Below are 23,781 nucleotides of genomic sequence, written 5' to 3'. Positions count from 1 at the left end.
GATTGAGCATCAAGCTAGCAACTCAGCCTCATAAAAAAACAGACAAAAATGCTAAAGAAATGGCAAAGTTGTTGCCCAATACACCACAAGGCATGGAAAGGAACAACAACAGCTTGAGTATTAGAACTTTGTAGAGAATCTGTGGTAAATGCCAAGCTGTTGACTTGATTAATTTGTCTGCAGAATGCTCCAGGTGCATGTTTGACTGCCTTAATGATGAACTCAGCAGACTAGAATTTGTCCATACAAATTGAACATACATAATGGGAAAATTGAGTTTGCTTGTATGTGTGCTATGTCTTGGATCTTAGCAAAATGGCATGAGGTACTCCTGGATCAGTATTTCTGACAAGTTCCCTGTATTGGGAACTCAGGGTGTTTTGTGATCTATTGAAGCTAATGGATGAGACGTTGAAGGGTTTGAAGGGCACTGCAGGTGATCAAGGTTCAGATGTTTATAAAATGAAAACTAGTAGAAGCAGATCAATATTTTAAAATGAGGAAAGGCGAACTCAACCATCCTCCTCTGTCACTGTCACAATGTACACTACAGTTATCTTAAATCTTTGATCACAACTGTATCTCCTTTACCACAGTGCTGGAGAAGAACAGAAGCGGACAATTTAGGAAAACATTTAATTGGGGTAGGAGGAAATGTGCTATTAGGCAGGAACTTGGGAACATAAATTGAGAGCAGATGTTCTCAGGGAAATGCATGGCAGAAATGTAGCAAATGTTCAGGGAACATTTGCATGGCATTCTGCATAGATATGTTTAATTGAGGCAGGGAAAGGATGGTAGGTTAAAAGAACCATGGTGTGTAAAGGATGTAGAAAATCTATAATGGAAAAAAAAGCCTATAAAAAGTTAAAGAATCTAGGTACTGTTAGAGCTCTAGATAAATTACAAGTGTGCCAGGAAGGAGCTAAAGATTGAAATTGGGAGAGCTAGGAGGGGCCATGAAAAAGCCTTGGCAAATAGGAATAAGGCAGACCCCAAGGCATTCTATAAGTGTGTGAAGAGCAAGAGGATGAGCTGTGTGAGAATAGAACCAATCGGGTGCAATAGCGGAAACTTGTGCATGGAGGAGGTAGCGGAGATTCTTAATGAATACTTTGCTTCAGTATTCACCAATGAAAAGGACCTTGGCAATTGTGAGGATAACTTAAAGCAGACTGAAACACTTAAGCGTATAGACATCAGGAAAGGATGTGCTGGAGCTGTTGAAAGATATTAAGTTAGCTAAGTCACTGGGACCATATGAGATATGCCCCAGGCTGCTGTGGGAAGCAACGGAGGAGATTTCTGAGCCTCTGGCGATGGTCCTTGCATCATCAATGGGGACGGGAGAAGTACCAGAGGATTGGAAGGTTGCAAATGTTGTTCCCTTGTACAAGAAAGGGAGTAGAGTTAACCCAGGAAATTAAAGACCAGTGAGTCTTACTTCAGTGATTGGGCAAGTTGTTGGAGAAAATCCTGAGAGGCAGGATTTTTGAGCATTTGGAGAGACATAGTCTGATTGGGGATAGTTAGCATGGTTTTGTCTAGGGCAGGTCGTGCCTTACGAGTCTAATTGAATTCTTTGGGGATGTAGCAAAACATATTGAAGGTAGAGCAGTGGAGGTAGTGTACATTGATTTCAGCAAGGCATTTGATAAGGCCCCTCATGCAAGGCTCAAATCAGAAAGTAATGAGGCATAGGATCCAAGGAGATCTTGCTTTGTGAATCCAGAATTGGCTTGCCCACAGAAGGCAAAGGTTGTAGACGGTTCGTATTCTGCATGGATGACAGTGTCTGGTGGTGTTCTACAAAGATCTGTTTTGAAACCCCTCCTCTTTATGATTTTTATAAATGACCTGGATGAGGAAGTAGAAGGATGGGTTAGATGACACAAAAGTTGGGGATGTTGTGGATAGACTGGAGGGTTGTTAGAGGTTATAGCAGGACATCAATAAGATGCTAAACTGGGCTGAGAAGTGGCAGATGGAGTTCAACCCAGATAAGTGTGAAGTGGTTCATTTCAGTAGGTCAAATTTGAAGACCGATTATATTAATGGTAAGACTCTTGGCAGTGTGGAGGATCAGCAAGATCTTGGGGTCCATGTCCACAGGACACTCAAAGCTGCTGTGCAGGTTGAGAGTGCTATTAAGAAAGCGTATGGTGTGATGGTCTTCATTAACCATAGGATTGAGTTCAAGAGGTGTGAGGTAATGTTACAGCTATATAAGACCTTACTTCGACCCCACTTGGAGTACTGTGTTCAGTTCTGGTCACCTCATTACAGGAAGGATATGGATACTATAGAGAGAGTGTAGAGGAGATTTACAAGGATGTTGCCTGGATTGGGGAGCATTCCTTATGGAAAAAGGTTGACCTGATAGAGGTGTACAAGATGATGAATGGCATTGGCCAGAGGCTTTTTTCCAGGGCTGAAATGGCTAATACGAGGGGACATCATTTCAAGGTGCTTGGAAGTAGGTACAAGGGGGATGTCAGAGGTAAGTTTTTTTTAAAATAGAGATTGGTGGGTGTGTGGAATGCATTGCCCGCAATGGTGGTAAAGGCAGGTACAATAGGTATTTGAAGAGACTCTTAGATGGGTACATGGAGGTTTCAATAATAGACGGCTATGCGATAGGGAAATTCTAGGCAGTTTCCAGAGTAGGTTACATGGTTGGCACAACATTGTGGGCCGAAAGGCCTGTAATGTGCAGTAGATTTCTATGTTCTATCCCTAATGTATGACTCAGTTGTGGCTTTGGTTGTAAAAATATTTGTGTCTTAATTTTCTAAGCATTTGAAGGTTTCAGTAACCCTACAATTGGAAATTCAATCCTAAGTGTTGGGTTTGAGGAACAGTAAAGTTATGGATGAGTTTACTTGTCGTTCAGTGTCACAGGGTTTTAATCACCCTGCACCCTATCTCGTGGTGTCATTTTTTTTGAGAATGCTGCACTGCAAATCCTTGTGTATTGTTAACTTCTGCATATACCTTATTATTGGCAGTACCTTCAATAGAACATTTCTCTTGTTCTCTTCAGTACACTTCGTATGATCTCAAGCTTCCTTTTCTAAAGAAAACCACTTCGGTCTTGCATTTTCCCTTTCATTGTCTTGTGTTTTAAATTCTGAGCATACAGAAGGGGGTAAATCTGAGGCCCTGTTCACTCCTCCTCGATGAACATGAATGAAGCTGATCCCATCTACACAGGATTTATAATTGCTTCATTCCCTTTATGTTCATATGTCTGTCTAAATGGCTTTTAAATGTCACTATCGTGACTGTTTCCATTATCTACCATTTCCTTTATAGTTTAAAAAAATTATCTTAAACTTTTCCTCCTATTAAAGCTAAATATTAAAATATTTGACATTTCTACCTGGTTAAAGAGACTCTAACTATCTACCCTATCCGTTGGCTCAGCCTCTGATGCTCCAAAAAAAACCCAAATCCAATCTCATGTTATAGTTAATCCAGGCAGCATCCTTTTACTGCACCTTCTTTAACACTCCACATCCCTCTTGTAATGGGGCAACCATAACTGAACACCATATGCCAAATCTATGCATTACCATAGTTTTATATAGCTGCGAAATGACTCCCTGAATCTTTCCAGAGTCATACTGTTTTATTTTCTGTGCAGTGTCCACCGTTGAAAGGCCGGGTCCAGAAGATTCTTCACTGGCGATGGGGGGAGCCTCCACAATCAGTGCCAGCACCCAGACCACCTGATGCCAACCCGGAGGACTCTCCGCCAAAACCGCTGCAGGGCCGGCCTGAGCGCGAGTTTTTTGTTAAGTGGACTGGCCTGTCGTATTGGCACTGTTCCTGGGTCACTGAACTCCAGGTGGGTTTCATTTTCTTTTCTTTATTTGACATTGTGGTGATTAGAGCTATGAGAGCACTTCCAAAGCAAGAATGGCATGAGTTAGATTGAGGAGTGCTCCATCTAAGCTGTCTCAATATGGAGAGCCTGTTGCCCATGTAGCAAGGTGTCCCTCTTCACACAACTGTTGAACCCAGAATAACAGCAGAGACCAATGCACTTTGGTGCCAGTGGCTTTGCAGGAGTTGTCAGTCGGCACTGAACTCAATGTCAGACTGCCTTAGGATTTTTCTCTCTGGGTTTACTCCTGAATCCTTCCCCATAAATGAGTACAGCCACAAGGCAGTGATGGGTTGAGATCAGAGTTTTCCTTCTAGATAAGCTGCCAACCATGGCTGATGAGCCCCATCTGCCTGAAGCAACTGTTCTTAAAGTGCCAGTAATCCGCCTTTGTCCCTTCTCCTGTCAGTAGAAACAGTTCTGCTGGGCTTGGTAGCTAAGCCACACGTGAAGGCCAGGAGCTAGACTTGGTTGTCAAAAGCTTACACAACGAAATAATATTAATGCACGTTGAGCACTAAGACGAATATAGTTCAAGGTAGTATTAAAGCTGTTCAGTTCAAGAACCTGATGGCAACAGGCAAGAAGCTGTTAGGGAGCTGTGGGTCTTCAGATTTCTGTACCTCTTGCCTGATGGCAGCATCAAGAAGAGGGCACAGCCAAAGATGAGGGTCTCTGATGATGTTATCTACCTGAGATGCTGTTCTGATAGATGTCCTCAATGGTGGGAAGAGATATACCCGTGATGGAACTGGCCAAAGCCTTGGCAGTGTTATGGAGTAAATGGATATCAATGTTCATAAATGTTCCCCAGGTGTGTCAGAATGATTTGGGAGTGTTCCCTGGGAGGATGTTGGTGCTCGTCTGGAGTACCAGTAAACATTGCTAGTTTTATCAATTTACAGTAATCGGCATGCACATTTGTTTCCAACAGCTGGAGATTTATCACTCGGTGATGTTTCGGAATTATCAGCGGAAGACTGACATGGATGAGCCGCCTCCATTTGACTACTGCTCTGGGGACGACGATGGCAAGAGTGATAAACGGAAAGCCCATCACCCCCAGTATGCTGCCATGGAGGAGAAGTTCTATCGCTATGGGATAAAGTTGGAGTGGATGACCATCCATCGAATCTTGCAGCACAGGTGAGGTGGTGAGCACTATCGATATTGTGTCCTAGCTGTCTAGTTATGCAAACTTATGGTTTCTGTTTAGTAGCACAAACAGAAGGAGGCTACTCAGCCACATGCTCATTCTATGAACTGGCTGATAATTTCTAACCTCCACTTACCTCACTTGAATAAAATAGAAATATAGATTGACATAAAATGTCCAAGAAACTCACAACCCTTTCATTTCATGTAAGCAAACCTGATTTTGGGCCAAGGAACAAACAAGTGAAAATCTGCAGATACTGTAAATCCAAGCAACACACACAAACTGCTAGAGGAACTCAGCAGGCCAAGCAGCATCCATGGAAATGAGTACAGTTGATGTTTTGGGTCCTACTGAAGAGTCTCAGCCCAAAATATCAACTGTACTCTTTTCCAGCATTTTGTGTGTGTCGTTTGGGCCATGAAAGTACATTGATTTTACAGTACAGAAAAGACCACTCAACCACTCAGTTTCCTCTGTTCCAGCTACAGCTTGTCCCATCAATAATTTCCTTTTTGACCATGTCTGTCTTCACTTGAATATAGAATGTGAAATGAGTGATCTAACTGATGCAAAACTATAAAACCATAAGATAAAGAAGTAGAATTAGGCCATTCGGACCATCAAGTCTGTTCTGCTATTTCATCATGGCTAATCCATTTCCTTCTCAACCTCATTCTCCTGCCTTCTCCCTATAATCTTTCACACCCTGAAGTCAAGAACCCATCAACCTATGTTTTAAATCCACCTAATGCAATGGCCTCCACAGCTGCTTGTAACAATGAATTCCACAGGTTCACCACTCTCTGGCTACAGAAATATGTTAAAACGATTAAATAATTTTACAGCATATAAATATTTTTCGGTGATTATGGTAGGGATTGAGGGTCCAGAGCAGAATTAAAACCCAGGATTTTATCCGGAGCCACTTCCTTTTGGAATAATTTCAGAAATTTGGAACACACTCACTCAAAGAGCTGTGTAGCTTGGAATTGATTACAATTTTGAAAACTGAGCTTTGAATCCTGAGCATAGGAAGTAGGCCCCTCCACATGCACGCCTACCATCAATTATCTATCTAAATTAATCCTATTTATTAGCATTTTGTGCACAGCTTTCTATGCCTTGGCAATTTAAATGATGCTTGCTTATCTGCTTCCATCACCCACCCAACCAGCGTGTTCAGGGTGATTGGAATTTATTAGGCAAGAATTGTGTAGCAAAGGTGAAATGGTGACATTGAAATATTTAATGATCAAATGGTAGATTCTTATTTCATCATTTAAATAGCTTCTCCTTTATTTAGAAATACAGCATGGAACAGGCCCTTCTAGTCCAACAAGCCCAAAACCCCACCATTTAACCCTTTCCTCACAATTTATAATGGCCAGTTAACCTACTAGCCAGTGCATCTTTGGACGGTGGCAGGAAACTGGGGCATCTGTATGAAACACATGTGCACACAGGAGGAACATACAAACTTTGTTACAGGAATTGAATTTTGAATTCTGACTCCCACGAGCTGTAAAAGCGCTAGCCACTATGCTACTGTGGTGCCTGTTACATAATGATTCCATGCCAATTGCTTTAAGTAGTACTTGGAATTATTCAGCACTGAAACAGGCTTTTCAGCCCATTTTGTCCATGCTGACCAAGATGTTAATCTGAGGTAGATACATCTTAAACTTTTCTTCTCATGTATCTGTCCAAGTATCTTGTAAACATTGCAATTATACCCACCTCTACACCTTAATCTGGCAGCTGGTGCATCCTTCATGAGGGATAAGTTGCCTCTTGGGTCCTTTTTAAATCTTTCCCTTCTCATCTTAAACACATGCCCTCTAATTTTAGAATCTCCTACTTTGGATGCACTACATGCTTCCTCTTCTCGTTTAAAAAATAAGTCCTTAAGTTTATTAGTGATTAATTTATGATTCTAGTTTTTGACTTTTTAACTAAACCCAATCAAGTGGAAACATCCTTATTTTTACCCTATCCTGGATGTGTTCTGTTTCAACAGTTTCAAAAACCTTGTTAATATTCTGGCCAAAACAGTCTAGCTGAGTAATGTTAATGCGAGCTCCGTATAGATGTAGAAATTTTCTATTTTGTGATTCATGGCGGGAAGGTAATAATTAAATAACTATTGATTAATTTTAGCATTAGCAGAACAGGTTGTTGTGTCTGATCAGGGAATTCTTTCTACCTGCCCTTTTGGCCACTTTTGGAACAGCTGATCAAATTGCCTTCCCTTTTCTTTTGATCCCTTAACTTGCTGACCTGTGTTTGAGTCAAAGTCAAATTTCTTGTCATGTGTGCAGTTGTAATGAAGAACTTACCTACATCATCAGCAAGGCACATAGCATTATGTAAGCAGCATTCCCAAGAGAAACAGAAAATATGATTAAATCAAAACATAGTTAGATCAAAAAACAATTATTTTAACATGGAACATTACACCACGATGTGCTAAGCTTTAACCTACTTTAAGATCAATCTAATCTTTCCCTCCTACATAGCCCTTCATTTTTCTACAATCCATCTGCCTAAGGTTTTCTTAAATGCCCCTAAAGTATTTGCCTGTACCACCACCCATGGCAAGTTCTCTGTGTCAAAAACTTACCTCTGATTTTCTCTCCGTCATTTTCCTCCAATTATTTTAAAATTATGCCCCCTTAGTCTCTGGCTGTTCACTTGATTTATGCCTCTAATCTTTTAAACTATCAAGACACCTCTCATCCTCCTTCACTCCAAAGAGAAAAGCCCTAGTTCACTCAAACTGTCTTCATAATAGATGCCTGTAGTACCAGTAGCATCTTGGTGAATCTTCTCTGCACCAAAGTTTACACAGTGCAAAGTGGTCATAATGTTGCTGAACTATACTGATTAGTAGTTTGCCAGTTGGTGTATATTGGATAATTGCAATTTACCTGTTCTGTAGAAGTACTGTTCTTTCACCTTATTTGTTCTGCAGCATTGACAGGAAAGGAAATTACCACTACCTGGTGAAGTGGAGGGATCTACCATATGATCAGGCCACCTGGGAGGAGGACGAGCTGGAAATCCCAGATTATGACTCCATCAAAGTTGCATACTGGAATCACAGGTCCTTTTATTGTGTGTGTGTGCGCGCGCACCCGTCCGTCCGTCCGCAGTCCTTTCTGTAGATTCTTGGGGGCACAGGCAGTACACCCATCTCTGTGATGTAATATCCTTACTATTCTTCATCTCAAGTGCCTAAGTTTATCCCATTCATATGAAGGGAAAAATTATTTACTATGCTTATCTATTGAGTCTTTTGAACCACTCAGTAAAGACTATTGGCCTCAATAGTTTTGGATAGGATTGCTTCCTTATGCCCTAACCTAGTGCATTGGTGCCTCTGCATGCAGGACTCTTGGTTTTTGATGCCTATCTGCTTCTGCTGCAGGGAGATGATCATTGGGGAGGATCCAACCAGGCCCAAGAAAACCAAAAATTTCAAGAAAATGAAGGAGTTTCTGGCAGAGAAGCCACCCAGCTCGCCTGTAGTAGAGGTAAGTGAGAGATGGAAGCCATGGTCTAAAGTGCTTTGCAATTATTGTGAATTGTTGAGTAGAATATATGTGAGAGAGTAGATATTCTAATATGGTGCATTTGGGGGGGGGGACAAAATATATTCAGAGGTATGTGAGGAGGCCAGAGAATGTAGAAGGTTAAGCTCGAAGTACGTTTATTATCAAAGTACATATATTACCATATACAGCCCTGAGATTCATTTTCTTGTGGGTATTCCCAGTAAATCTAAGAATCATAACAGCAATTGTGTTGAAAATTGGAAAGGGTTTTGAGAACTTAAGCGCTGATAATCTTGAATAGTTGTTGCAAGATGTGTATTCAAGATTAATACTGACAAATGGGAAACTGTTTGCTTTTAACATTTTTGAGATTTACAGTTTCAAGTACTGATCTCGAAGATAGAAAGGGATAGATTACGCTTGTTGAGTACTGCCTTTCTCAACCCCTCTCTGTTTCTCTTCCCAGGATCACATTGTCTAATTGCTCTTTATGTTTTACCTATAGCCAACTATTAAGTATGAGGTACAGCCGGATTTCATCACAGTCACTGGCGGAACTCTGCACATGTACCAGCTGGAGGGTCTAAACTGGCTGCGATTCTCCTGGTCACAGGGCACTGATACCATTCTGGCTGATGAGATGGGACTAGGAAAAACAATCCAGACCATTGTATTCTTATATTCTTTGTATAAAGAGGTAATGCAGTTTAAAATTGTTCTCGGTGCTACAGGAGGAGGCTAGTTAAGATGTTGGAAAATCAGAATGAATATTTACACTTCAAGTCTGAGATGCAGCCAGCAAATCCATCCCGTATGTGGAGGGTGTCTGTTGGTCTGTTGTTATTAATCCGGGGAGGAACTGTACCGTATCAGTACACTGAAATGTTCTTGAAAGTATAAACAAATTACTTGTTAATCTTATGAATTTCAGGAATACAGCTTTTTGATATGTAATTTCTCCTATAACTTAATTCTTGGAGTCCCAGGTGTTATTATGGCCAATATATGCAAGGCTAGTATATTCATCATCAGGTATGATGTCTTGAACTGCTCACAATACTCCACGTGTAGTCTGGCTAAAGCTTTGATTATCTCTAGTACAGCCCTTCTCAACCTTCTTGCTCTGGAAGAACCCTTGAAATAATTTTCAGATTTCAGGGAACCCTTGCATAAAAAATATATATATATCTGCAGCTCACGGTACATTAACATGATCAGTAAGTTTTAGATAAAATAATTGAAAAAAATTGTCAAAGTTCTTTTGAGTAGAGAATAAATTTTTAGCCAACCTTTGCTGAAAAAAAACAGTAGTTAAGCTTAGCTTATTGAAATTAATCTTTTTTCTTTTCATAAATATTTAAAAACTCATAAGGCAGACATTATAAAATTGTCAAATAACTGGCGTAAGCCAAAGTGAAATTTAATTTTTCTGAAGGTATGCTTGGTAGATTCAATTTAAATAAATGATTTTAATTAATGCAATTTACAGCATGAAAATTTAGTAACAATGTTGAATAGTAAAATTACTAAAAACCACAAGCCAAAGTAGTATGAATAAAAATGTAGCTTAAGACACAATTTTATAAAAGACTATGGGGGGGTGGGGGGGGAATTTTATCAAGTGATAGGCCTTACATGTGGAACCTGTGCTTGATTTTTGCTGCACGAATACTCAGTTCTGGGTCAAACTTGAGATAAGCACACTAGGATTTCAATTTCAACTGAAATGAGAGGATTTCTACCCTTGCTCTTGATGCTTGTTAAACAAGAAAAAGCTTGCTCAAACATGTAAGAAGTTGAAAACTGCAGCAAAGTGTTCCATTCTTTCATATGAATGGCAGGATACTCTTTCAGAGAAATCCAGAACTTGTCCAAAGGTAGGTCAAACTGCAGCTCACTAAGCTTTTCCTCTTCTCTCAAAGCCAAGTTCTCAGGCTAAGTGGAAAATTCAGAGAAAGGGTCCCTTCACCCTGTCATACACTTGTGTTGAAAGGTAGGAAAATACTGTTGAATTTTATTCTGCAGTTCTTCCAGGTGGTTTTCAGTAAGACTTGAAACTTCGATATCTTTCCTCACTCTCAAGCCCAAGCAACAGTGGAAACATTTCAAGATTTCCTTTTGCAACATGATTTTTCCAAAGATTTTGTTTCCTTTTAAACTCAAGAATCTTGTCACTTGAAGTCAAAACATTTTTTCCAAGGCCTTGCAGAGATTTGTTCTACAGGATCATATGATGAAAAGTGTCTGTTAAGTAAGTTAGTTTCTGCGGCCATTCTTCATCTTTAAAGCACTCAGCAAAATCTGGCCTACTATTTTCTTGAAAGGACTTCTGCAATTCACCTTTCAGCTCGAACACCCTGTTGAGAATGCTTTCTCTGCTAAGCCAATGCATTTCTATATGTATTAGGAAATTGGTGTGCCCTTTGTCCAGGTTTTTGTATTTTTTTTAAACATTCTCAAGTGAACTGGTCTTTGTTTAATAGTTAACAATTTTTGTAGCATCATCCAGAATTTTTTTGATTTCATCTCCCGAGTTTTTGACATCAGCACCCCTCTGTGAAGAAAACTGTGTTGTGTTAATGTCAGGATTTTCTCTTTTTTTACAGCAGCAAAGTGACAGGCCAGCAGCTGAGTATTGGCACATAGAAGTTCCTCCTTTAGAATGAAAATTTTTTACTACACTGGATGAGTTTGTTTGCTCCCATAAGTCAGTCGGCAGTGCGTAAGGGGAAGTTGGGGGAGGAGAAGGCTGATATCACAGCCTTGAGCTGTGATTCATTACTTGGAAAACGCACTTCACGCTCTTCATTAGATTACCATCCTCCTCTCCATGCAGTACAGCACTCACCAAATATCAATGGCATTCCCTATCTCATGTCAAAAACTGAGAATGAACTCAACCAAATAAACACAGTCCTACTGCGCACCGCCATTCTGGGCTGAGAGGCCTCTAATGAGATTGCTAACAGGGCTGCCCGCCACTGTGAGTGCAAGTGTTGTGTGTTGCGCAAAACTCAAAAAAAAATGTTTGTTCCTTCTTAATCACAGCCTGTCTCAGAACCCTGGTTGAGAAACCCTGCTCTAGCATAACTCCTAGTAATCATCTTTCCACCCCTCCAATATCACCTAATGAACTCTGGTCCTCTCAATCTAAAGACCAGCATTATATTAGCCTTCCTCCTCTAAGGGGACATTGGTAGAAGTTCTGTTTGAACTGATTGTTGTGGGATTAATTATAATCTGTAGAACCTGGCTTTAATGCAAAATGGATGATTGCAAGTTGGCAGTCACTATAAATGGAGAAGATAAAAATTGGACCACAGGTTTATTGTTATCTCTTTCACCTTTGCACAGAAGCCAGGATCTCTTTGGGATTCTTAAAAATGTATACATAGAATAATACAGACCAGGAATAAGTACTTTGGCCCACAATGTCAAGTTAAATTAATCCCATCTGCCTGCACATGGTCCATATCTGTCCATTCTCTTCTTGTTCACGTGCCTATCTAAAACATTGTTGTCATATTTGCATCCACCACTTCCCTTAGCAGTGCATTCCAGCACCTGCCACTCTTTGCAGACGTTCGTTCATTATACACCATGTCATATGATGTAGGCAGTAATTATCTTTCTATGACCATGGTTGTTCTTGGCAAACTTTTCTACAGAAGTGATTTGCCATTGCCAGTTCTTGCAGTGTCTTTATAAGATGGATGACTTCACCCCCCCAGGCCGTTATTGATACTCTTCAGAGATTGCCTGCCTGGTGTCAGTGGTTGCATAAACAAGGCTTGTGATAGGTAACAACTGCTCATATAAGCATCCACCACCTGCTCCCATGGCTTCATGTGACCCTGATTTTGGGGTGGGGGGGGGGGATGTTTGCTAAACAGGTGCTACACCATGCCCAAGTGGAAGCTAGTGGAGGGAAGGAGTGCCTTACACCTGCTTTGATAAAGACGTACCTCCACCCCACCACTCATGTACATAATGTCTTTTTTTTATCGTGTTGTAAATCTCTTTTACTTTCCCACTGTCATTGCAAAGTCATTATTGTTCCTCTCTGTGCCTTGTGGCGGATTGGGCAGCAACTTTGCTATTTCTTTAGCATTTGTCTGGTTTTTACAAAGTTAAGTTGCTAGCTCTACGCTCAACCCAGCATGGCTGGAAAGTGTGTAAAGAGTCAACTGGATTCAAACCCAGGACCACTCGCCTCAAAGTCTGGTGCAGTTGTCACTGCACCACCAGCCGGCCAGTATAAAGCCATGCCCTCTGGTATTTGACATATCTTCCTGGTAAAAAGACTCTTACTATCTACCCTATCTGTTCCCCTCATAATTTTACATAATTCCCTTGGGTTGCCCCTCAGCATCAAACACTGAGAGAAACTTGGTCCATCCTTTCTTTAAATACATATATAGTATATTCCAATCCTGCTGAAACTTTTCTGAATCATTTCCAAAATCTTCACATGCTTTCTGTGATACAGCAACCAGAACCATACATAGTGGCTTCACCAAAATTTTATACAGCTGCATTGCAACATACCAACTTTTATATTGAATGCCTTAATGGGTGAAAGCAAATGTGCTATACAGCTAAGGAGCTGTATCCTGTCCACTTGTGTTGCCACTTTCAAGGAGCTAAGAACTTGCGCCACAAGATCCCTTGTATGTTAATATTCTTGCAGATTAATTGATACACTCAGATCTGCAGCTGGATCTTCAACTTCCTCACAGACAGGACCTAGGCTGTAAAGATAGGGGACAAGTTCTCCTCTGCAATCACTCTGAGTATCAGTGGCCCACAAGGCTGTGTACTCAGCCCCCTGCTGTACTGACTGTACACCCATGATTGTGTAGCCAAGTTTCCATCGAACTCAATAAAGTTTGCTGATGACACCACAATTGTAGGCCATATCTTGGGTAATGATGAGTGAGTACAGAGAGGAAATTAAGAACCTGGTGGCATGGTGCGAAGACAATAACCTATCCCTCAACGTCAGCAAGACAAAGGAGTTGGTTGTTGACTTCAGAAGGAGTAGCTGACCGCACGACCTCATCTACATCGGTGCGCAGGTGGATCAGGTCAAAAGCTTTAAGTTCCTCGGGGTGAATATCACAAATGACCTGACTTGGTCTAACCAAGCAGAGTCCACTGCCAAGAAGGCCCACCAGCGCCTTTGCTTCCTGAGAAAGCTGAAAAAATTTGGCCTGTCCCCTAAAACCCTCACTAATTTTTATAGATGCACCGCGGAAAGCATTCTTCTAGGGTGCATTACAACCTGGTATGGAAGTTGTCCTGTCCAAGAGCGGAAGAAGCTGCAGAAGATCATGAACATAGCCCAGTACATCACAAAAACCAATCTTCCATCCTTGGACTCACTTTACACCGCACGCTGTCAGAGCAGTGCTGCCAAGATAATCAAGGTCACGACCCACCCAGCCAACACACTTTTTGTCCCTCTTCCCTCCGGGAGAAGGTTCAGGAGCTTGAAGATTCATACAGCCAGATTTGGGAGCAGCTTCTTTCCAACTGTCATAAGACTGCTGAATGAATCCTGACCCGGATCTGGGCCGTACCTTACAACTATCCGGACCTGACTTGCACTACCTTACTTTCCCTTTTCTATTTTCTAATTATGATTTATAATTTAAATTTTTATTATATTTACTTCAGGGAGCGCGAAGTGCAGTATCAAATATCGCTGTGATGATTGTATGCTCTAGTATCAATTGTTTGGTGACATTAAAGTAAAGTCAGACCTTCTTACATTTGACCTCCATACATTTGACCTCCAAGAATGCAGTACATCTCACTTCTTCAGATTAAACTCCACCTACCATTTCTCCACCAAACTTCCAATCAGACTGTATTGTGCTATGTCATATGAAAGCCTTCCTCATCATTCACAACTCTGCTCATTTTTATGTCAACTGTTAGTTTACTAATCAGTCTGTCTATATACTTTTGGTTCCAAAAGTATTCCCTGTGGACCTACAGTCAGAATACCGCCCTCCACCACTACGGTCTGTCTTCTATGGCCAAGTTAATTTTGAATCCCTTTGCATGTTGAGCTGGTGTCAAGGAAGGTGAATGCGATGTTAGCATACTTTACAAGAGGACTGCTATCTAAAAACAAAGATGTAATGTTGAGGCTTTATAAGGCACCAGTGAGGCCTCACTTGGAGTACTGTGAGCAATTTTTGGCCCTTTATTTAAGAAAGGATGTGCTGACATTGAGGAGGGTTCAGAGAAAGTTCACAGGAATGATAGGATTATCATTGGAGCAGTGATTGAAAGCTCTGCATCTGTATGCACTGGAATTTAGAAGAATGGAAGATATATCATTGAAACCTGTCAAATGTTGAAAGGCCTAGATAGAATGGATATGAAGAGGATATTTCCTTTGGTGGGAGAGTCTAAGACCAGACGACACAGCCTCAGAATAAAGGAACTTCCATTTAGAACATTAATGAGCAGGAATTTTTTTTCAGCCAGAGGTTGATGAATCTGGAATTTGTTGCCAGAGGAGATTGGATTCCAGGTCATTGAGTGTATTTAAGGCAGAGATTGATAGGTTTTTGATTAGTCAGGGTGTGAAAGGTAATGGAGAGAGGGCAAGAGATTAGGGCTGAGAGGGAAGTGGATCAACCATGATCAAATTGCAAAACAGTCAATGGGCTAAATGGCCTAATTCTGCTCCTTTGTCTCATGATCTTACCATGGATCCCATGTACCTTAAATCTGTGCTCTTAATCTTCACCGGCACTTAAATTTTGCACTTTCCTTCTCTTGTTGGGATGGATGGGAGTTTTGAGGTAGTGGATGGAGATCCACCAACTTTTATAATTGTAAATAACAGGTGGTAGTAAGTGATTGTAGAACATTATTCACCTTGTCTTGTTTCCCATTGGAATGAGCAGAGTTAATTGTTAGTGGCAAGTTCATGATTATCTCACACATGTGTTCTCTCATTCTGTTAATCCAAGGAGTTGTGAAGCCTACCTCAATTGTATTGAATACCAGTGCTCAAGATCCTACAAGGCTCTACAACTCTGTAAACTGCAGGTCCTCCAAAACTTGTCCAAATCCTACTTGCAGCATCTTCCATTTTGATGTTGATCAAGCTTTTGGTTTCCACTCAATTTCCTCTTTTATCATTGTTAATTTTATTTGATGGCCTTGTAGTATTTGGCTAGCTTGGTGATTTAATTTCTCCTAGGGAGATTTCATTTCAATCATTACATTTTTTTTGTTCTGATTCCTCAGGGACACACAAAAGGCCCTTTCTTGGTCAGTGCTCCCCTATCCACAATCATCAACTGGGAGCGAGAGTTTGAGATGTGGGCACCGAATTTCTATGTGGTAACATACACAGGAGACAAGGATAGCCGTGCTGTCATCCGGGAAAATGAATTTTGCTTCGATGATAATGCAGTTAAAGTCAGCAAGCGGGCAGTCAGAATCAGGGTAAGTTTTCTAATTCTCAGTATTCTAAGTTGTAATTAATGAAGGAAAATATTCAATTCTCCAACAACACACACAAAATGCTGGGAGAACACAGCAGGCCAGGCAGCATCTATAAGGAGAAGCACTTTGTCCTGACGAAGGGTCTTGGCCCAAAACGTCGACAGCGCCTCTCCCTATAGATGCTGCCTGGCCTGCTGTGTTCCACCAGCATTTTGTGTGTGTTGTTTGAATTTCCAGCATCTGCAGATTTCTTCATGTTTGCTATTCAATTCCCCATTCTGGCTACCCTCCAACCTTTTCTCTTTACCTACCTATCACCTCCCCGGTGCCCCTCTTCCCTTTCTCCCAAGGTTTATTCTGCTGTCCTATCAGATTCCTTCTTCAGCCCTTTACCTTTTCCACTTGCACCTCCCAACTTCTTACTTCATCCCCCTCCCCTACCCACCTGATTTCACCTATCATCTTCTAGCTTGTCCTCTTTATTTTGTCATCTTCCCCCTCCCTTTCCATTCTGTTGAAGGGCTTCAGCCCGAAATGTCCACTATTTATTCATTTCCATGGATGCTGTCTGACCTGCTGAGTTCCTCCAGCATTTTGTGTGTTGTGCTGGATTTCCAACATCTGCAGAATCTCTTGTGTTTAAGTGCTTGTAAGTTAGAGTGTTGTGGTGCAGAATGTTCAGAATGAAGTGAAGTGTCTGATATCAGGCCATTGAGATGCAGTACCTTCTGATGTTGAAGATTGGGTTTGGAAAAGACCCACGGATGCTCACAGCCACTGGAAAATGATTCAGAAGAATCTGAAGAGGATGGAAAACACGTTGAGCCCCAACCGTCATTGTGCAACAATATTCATTTAATGATTGAACTGATTTTGTGTTTCTCTTTTGTAGAATCAAGCACAGGTGAAGTTTCATGTTTTATTGACCTCCTATGAGCTGGTCACCATTGACCAGGCAGTTCTCAGCTCCATTAAGTGGGCCTCTCTGGTGGTAGATGAAGCACACCGATTAAAGAACAATCAGTCCAAGGTGAGTTGGGTGGCACATTCACTTTCCTTGTCTGGCATTTCATCATTTACAGTTCTTACCTTGAAGCTAACTGCTGACCTTCTGGTCCTTGTTTTGAGAAGCTGATATCTCACTTTTAGCAATTTTCCAAGTGTCACTATCACTCATTTCTAACAAGCTTTGGCATCCTGGGTGGATTATATTAGGTGTGTGAGGATTTCACTATTCCATTTTAGAGGAAAGGTACGACTGAAGCAATAATCCACATTAGGATCTGCTTGAATTTTTATGAAAACACAGTAGTTTCTTATGCTGCTTTGTGGTTTGAATTCCCATTTTTTGGATTGTTAATGTCCAAAGGTCTGTTGTATATACTTGAAGCTAGCAAGGAAGTTGTCCATTTTTACTTTCCCACTTGCCTAACTAAGTGGACAGATGGTTAAAATTCAATTAGCTGACATCTATGTAAGAATGGCCACTCTTGGCATTAGTTTATTTGTTCATGATGGGTACACACATCTCTGGCAATGATTGGTATTTATTGCCTATCATTAATGCCCCAGAACTGAGGAAGCAGTCATGGTAGACTGCCATGGTAGAGTAGTGGTTAGCATGACACTAATGCAGCTTGGCGTCTCAGAGGTTGGAGTTCAACTCCAACACCATTTGTAAGGAATTTGTATATCTTCTCATGAACCGCAGGGTTTCCTCTGGGTTTCCTTCCACATCAAATGATGTACCCGTTTGTAGGTTAATTGGTCATAGTAAATTATCCTGTGATTAGGCTAGTGTTAAATAGGTGGATTGGTGGGCAGTGCAGCTTGTTGTGTCAAAGGGCCTGTTCCACATTGCATCTCTAAATAAATAAATATTAGTGGGTCAGGATTCACACACAGGCTAGGTTGGGGAAGATGGTAAATTTCCTTCCCTAAAGGATATTAGTGAAAAAGCTATTTTTAGCAGCTGATGTTTAATTGTATTGGACAGTGAACCTAACAATTTTCTAAAAGTTCAGATTTTTTTTAATGAAACGTCCATAGTTGCCAGGAAGATGTAAACTTGTGTCTTTGTATCGGTGATCCAGTTACTTAACCAGTACATTATTGCTCTTCTATCCCAGAATATCTCAGTTGATTAATTGTTATGTTCCTTACTGTGATTATGGCTGATCTTTTCATAACTCAACTCCATGTTCCCATTTTCAAGAACCCTTTCATCTTCCTTCTTATCTTTGGCGCAGTTTTAATAATCCATTTGATCTTCTGAGTTCCTCCCCGCCTTCAAATTTGTCTAATTTTTGTTTAATCCCTCACTTGTTTGATTAACACACATAAACACCGTGAAATATCAATATGATCAATATGTACCTCCTACTCTCTTATGGTCTGTCAGTACTGCCTGTGGGAATATCTGCATGGGTTTGAATGCTAGAGAGATTTGAACTTACTTTTGTGTTATCCATAGAAGTAACTTAAAGAAAACAGCCACATCTGCTGTCTTGACATTGTCATTATTGTTCAGTTTTTCAGAGTATTGAATGGTTATAAGATTGATTGGAAGCTGTTGCTAACAGGGACTCCTCTGCAGAACAACCTGGAAGAGCTCTTCCATCTGCTCAACTTCCTGACACCCGACCGCTTCAAGTAAGTGGCAGGATAAGATTGCTTTCCAAAACCTTGAGTTACAAAGTACTCTTCAACTAATGGACTGTAGTCAGTGTTCAGACAGCCAATTGTCCAAGCTCTGAGTCTGGTTTTATATTGTCACTTTTGAGATGGAAAGAGTGAAAAGTCAAGTCACTTTTTAATTGTCATTTCGACCATAACTGCTGGTACAGTACACAGTAAAAACGAGAACTTTTTTCATGACCATGGTGCTACATGAAACAGTACAAAAACTACACTGAGCTACGTAAAAACAACACAGAAAAATACTACACTATGTAGACCTATCCAGGACTTCATAAAGTGCATAAAACAGCGCAGGTGTTATAATAAATAATAAACAAGACAGTAGAGGGCAGTAAGTTGGTGTCACTCCAGGCTCTGGGTATTGGGGAGTCTGATGGCTTGGAGGAAGAAACAGTTACGTAGTCTGGTTGTGAGAACCAGAATGCTTCGGTGCTTTTTCCCAGATGGCAGGAGGGAGAAGAGTTTGTATGAGGGGTTCATGGGGTCCTTCATAATGCTGTTTGCTTTGTGGATGCAGCGTGTAGTGTAAATGTCTGTAATGGCAGGAAGAGAGGCCCCGGTGATCTTCTTGGCTGACCTCACTATCCGCTGCAGGGTCTTGTGATCCGAGATGGTGCAATTTCCGAACCAGGCAGTGATGCAGCAGCTCAGGATGCTCTCAATACAAGCCCTGTAGAATGTGATGAGGATGGGGGGGGTGGGAGATGGACTTTTCTCAGCCTTCGCAGAAAGTAGAGACGCTGCTGGGCTTTCTTTGCTATGGAGCTGGTGTTGAGGGACCAGGTGAGATTCTCCACCAGGTGAACACCAAGAAATCTGGTGCTCTTAACAATCTCTAATGAGGAGCCGTTGATGTTCAGTGGGGTGTGGTCGCTCCGTGCCCTGATAATTTCCCTGATAGAAGTTGTGCTCATCCCTCATTTTCCTTATTAATGATTGTGCTTCAAACTGCAATTTCTTGCAAACCTGTCATTTTGCTCCTTCCTTTTACAAGCCTCTTGAAATCTATGTTATTACATTATTATGCTGATTGTTGTCATCCCCATTGTGAGATTGTCCTGTGGAGTTTGCTATTTGGAGTTTCTGTATAAACTCTTGTCACTGGTGCAATGCCATCAATGATGTGAGAGGGTTTTGATCCTCGTGTGGGTTGAGTAATCGTCCAAAGCATGGCTCACACTCAGTATCTTTTGCAGTAATCTGGAGGGTTTTCTTGAAGAATTTGCTGACATCTCAAAGGAGGACCAGATCAAGAAGCTCCATGATCTTCTCGGTCCCCACATGTTGCGACGACTTAAAACAGATGTCTTTAAGAACATGCCATCCAAGACTGAATTGATTGTTCGTGTGGAGTTGAGCACGATGCAAAAGTAAGCAACTGTGTTCCTGTACTCTGCAATTCTGTTAGCTCCTTCACCTTTAGCAGAAGGTTCACACTTTGGGGGAGGAAACCACTGATCCAGTGACACTTGAGGAATAACATCTCATCTTCTAACAGGAAACATTACAGCCTTCAGACCTCAGAATTAAATACAACAATGTCAGATAGTTAATCATTCCATCTGTGGAATGAGAAATATTTTTATCAGTTCTGGTAAAGTGTCTTTTTCCTGAAACATTCTTTGTTTTACTTTCTGCAGATGCTGACTGTCCTGAAGATTTCCAGTATTTTCTATTTTCAGTTTCTGATTTCCAACAACTGTATTTTTTTCATTCTTTCAAGCTTGTGTACCTCATTTCCATGATCAGTTTCTTTCTCCCCTTGCTTGGTATTTCAAGGTTCTTTATCCTTATGGGAAAACCTTAACTGCGTCGATCAGCTTACACTCCCATACTTGCATCAGTCAATCTCTTCTGTTTGACCACCAAAGATCTGATCCATTCCCCCCACCCCCAATTTATTTCTGCAACTTTAACACTTCTTAAGGCAGTATTTGCAGAAAGAAAGCCCCTTGTCTTTGACCAGAAATTATACTTCTGCTCTTCCACAAATGTTGTCTGACCTGTTTAGCATTTCCAGCATTTTCTGGTTTTATTTCACATTTCCAACATCTGCAGTGTTTATTTTTGATTTTTCATTTTTACATTTTTAGCTTTACCCATTTTGATAAAATATCATTGAACTGAAACATAACTGTTTCTTTCTACACAAATGCTTCTAGAATGATAAATGTTTTGTGTATGCAGATTTCCAGCATCTTCAGTATTTTGCTTTAGAGAAGGAATATTTGATTTACTTTAGAATCCACTTCTGCTTCCAGTTCAGTTGACAGTCCCAATATTTTGAGCATTGACAATTGAATCAGCACTGAGCTTATGGATTGTGAATGTTCTTCCTGTCATTGGATCTCACAGAGCAAATCTTTCACCCATTGATTAACACTGTCTCTTTGAATATGATATCTTCGTATTGCAGGCCCCAGCATCTTCCCGTAGCTATTTGGGTTTTTTTTTTACCTCAGTCCCCTTCAAAAGTTATTGCTGAATCTGTTTCCTCTGTCCATTCAGAACATTCCAAATCATAACAACATGATGTGTTTAAAGTAATGAATTGTCAGCCAATACTGTGGCTTGCTAGTTACATTTTATTTTCTTAATAAACGCCTATCTGTGTAGCTATTCCAACAACACCCTTAAATCTTCGTCTATTCCCTTAACCTGCTCTGTGTTAATCAGAGCAACACAATACCTAAGGTCTACCTCAATCCTAATATCTGATATTAACAACAACAAAAAACATGCTCTTAACGTCAGTCAAGAATCCCTCACCCTGACAGATATTAAGTCTCTTAAATAACAGCTTTAGTGACTCTATTCCATGGAAGGCAGTGGATGGAAGTGGACAGAGCATAGGGACTTGGGGGGGAATGGCATTTTTCTTTTACTAATTCTCTTTGCTGAAGGTTTGTGAAAGTTGTATTTCTGAACTTTAACCAGTTTGTCTTAACGGTGAATTTGGAACTTTAATTCCTTCTGTCATGTCAATCTGTATTTTTCAAAAAGCAGCTCTTTGTTCATTTCTCCGGCCCCATCAGTAGAAATAGTTAGAAATACCTCTGTTGAAATAAATCTTTGGAAATACTTCTGAAAGATGGGGCAGAAGGGAGAAGTAAAAATTGGAATTTCTAAAAATCTCTCTAATTAAAAATGTGTTAACATGGCTTAACTGAATCAGTCACTAGGTACTATCAGCCTAAGACTGGAGACATAAATCTGTATCCTATTACTTGTCTTTCAGGAAATATTATAAATTTATTCTGACAAGGAACTTTGATGCTCTCAACTCCAAAGGAGGTGGGAATCAGGTGTCACTGCTGAATATCATGATGGATCTGAAGAAGTGTTGTAACCACCCTTATCTCTTCCCTGTGGCCGCCATGGTATGTGTCTGCCATTTTGTACTGTCTTAACATTATTCATAGTTTGTTATGTTGAAACAGAGCCAGAAGTGGAGTCTTGCATTTCATCTGGTGAGCCAGCCCGAGAAAGCAACAGGTACCTAACAGTGGTGGTGATTTTGGCAAGAATCAAGGATGTTTATACTGTTTAAGGGATAGTGAATGGGATGAACATAAAACTATGTGAGAATTTGCCAATCCTTGGAGCCTGCTCTTACATTCAGTGTGATTATTAGCCTGCTTTGCAATGCAAAACCAATTTCCTGAGCTTGCTGCTTGCTCCTTCATCCATTTCCTGTGGATCTCAATTCTTAGATTTAATACTGCATATAAAGAAATTTCCTCTAATCTAAAGGTTTCACCTGCTTGTTACCTGATTAATTTTTTTTTTGTTAAATGCCTTTATCAGATCATTTTTCAGCCTTATACACTTTGGAAAAGACAAGCAGTTTTGATTTGAGTATCATTCAGAAACAGGTTTAATATGGCCAGCATATGTTGTGAAATTTGTTGTCTTTGTGGCAGCAGTGCAATGCAATACATACTAATAGAAAAAATGTTAATTATAATAAATAAATACATGTATGTGTGTGTGTATCAGTATATAAAAAAGGAATGCAAAATCATACATTTGTGTTGTACAAATAAATACTTGGAAAATACTTCAAACTCATTAACCCATTCAAAACCCATTTTGGGCAGGAAAATTCATTGCAGATGGAATGTACACGAATTGTGTACAATAAGGTCCCCTAGTATGATGATACCCATTTCATATATTCTGACAATTGAGAATTAAGGTTGTATAGTGTTCTCTGGGAGTAGAAATACCTGTCTCTTTAAAATACCCATGTGATCTTTTGTGCTAAACCATTATGACATATGCAACCTGCTTTACCTGCTCATCCATGAGACATTTCACTGAGTGTGGCGTACTTCCTTAGTATTAGATCAAAGGCAGAAGCCTTGGTGTTTTTTTACACTTGAAACTCTAAAAGGGGGTTTGAACACATAGCTTTCAACTCCAATGAGAGAATATTGGACTCAGAATGCTAAATTAACGAGCACTCAAATTCTTCTCTTCCCAGGGAGAATAATCAGTTAATATACTTAATAGAACTTGTTTCTGTCATAACCATTCATGGTCCAGCATGACCCTCATATGCTTCAGTAGAGTTTTGGTTGGACACATTAAATTTACATAACCAGTAAATTAAACAGAACAGGAGGAGATAATTGTGCCAGCTGTCTGAAAGGGCTATCCAATTATTTTGATTATAGCCCCTTCCCTCCACCCCATCTCCAGCCTCATGCCTTTTTGAATAAACCAGCAGATTTTTGCTTTACAGGTATTTGTGTAACTTCTTCATTGTCCTTGAAGAGTGTGCATCTAGCTCACCACAACCAATGATGAGCAGTGCATCCAGTTCACCATAATCAATAGTCATTGGTTTATTTCTTTATGAAACCCATCTCTAGGTACTTGTGGTTTTATGGTATTGGTAGAAGAATTGGTGTGTTACCTAGTGAAAATACTGGCATCAGTCTTTGTGTGCCTGACCCCAGAGAAAACTTGGGTTTTGGACTTGCCAATGCTGGGATATTGTA

General features: G+C 40.5%; 1 protein-coding gene across 2 annotated transcripts in view; it reads left to right on the top strand.

The window, feature by feature from the left end:
* chd3 (chromodomain helicase DNA binding protein 3) overlaps positions 1 to 23,781 on the top strand; it is a 116,670-nt gene that overhangs the window by 29,362 nt on the left and 63,527 nt on the right. For both annotated transcript variants that reach the window (XM_059974944.1, XM_059974943.1), the window contains exons 10-19: positions 3,647 to 3,850; positions 4,824 to 5,035; positions 8,020 to 8,151; positions 8,476 to 8,581; positions 9,108 to 9,299; positions 15,875 to 16,075; positions 16,968 to 17,105; positions 18,606 to 18,727; positions 19,972 to 20,145; positions 22,014 to 22,155. In XM_059974944.1, the coding sequence (XP_059830927.1) occupies positions 3,647 to 3,850; positions 4,824 to 5,035; positions 8,020 to 8,151; positions 8,476 to 8,581; positions 9,108 to 9,299; positions 15,875 to 16,075; positions 16,968 to 17,105; positions 18,606 to 18,727; positions 19,972 to 20,145; positions 22,014 to 22,155 (1,623 nt within the window). The remainder of the gene's footprint in view (positions 1 to 3,646; positions 3,851 to 4,823; positions 5,036 to 8,019; positions 8,152 to 8,475; positions 8,582 to 9,107; positions 9,300 to 15,874; positions 16,076 to 16,967; positions 17,106 to 18,605; positions 18,728 to 19,971; positions 20,146 to 22,013; positions 22,156 to 23,781) is intronic.

Source organism: Hypanus sabinus, chromosome 7 (assembly GCF_030144855.1).
Source record: "Hypanus sabinus isolate sHypSab1 chromosome 7, sHypSab1.hap1, whole genome shotgun sequence".
Lineage (NCBI taxonomy): Eukaryota > Metazoa > Chordata > Chondrichthyes > Myliobatiformes > Dasyatidae > Hypanus > Hypanus sabinus.
Note: the sequence above shows the minus strand (reverse complement) of the source record. Positions and strands in the feature narration are given on the sequence as shown.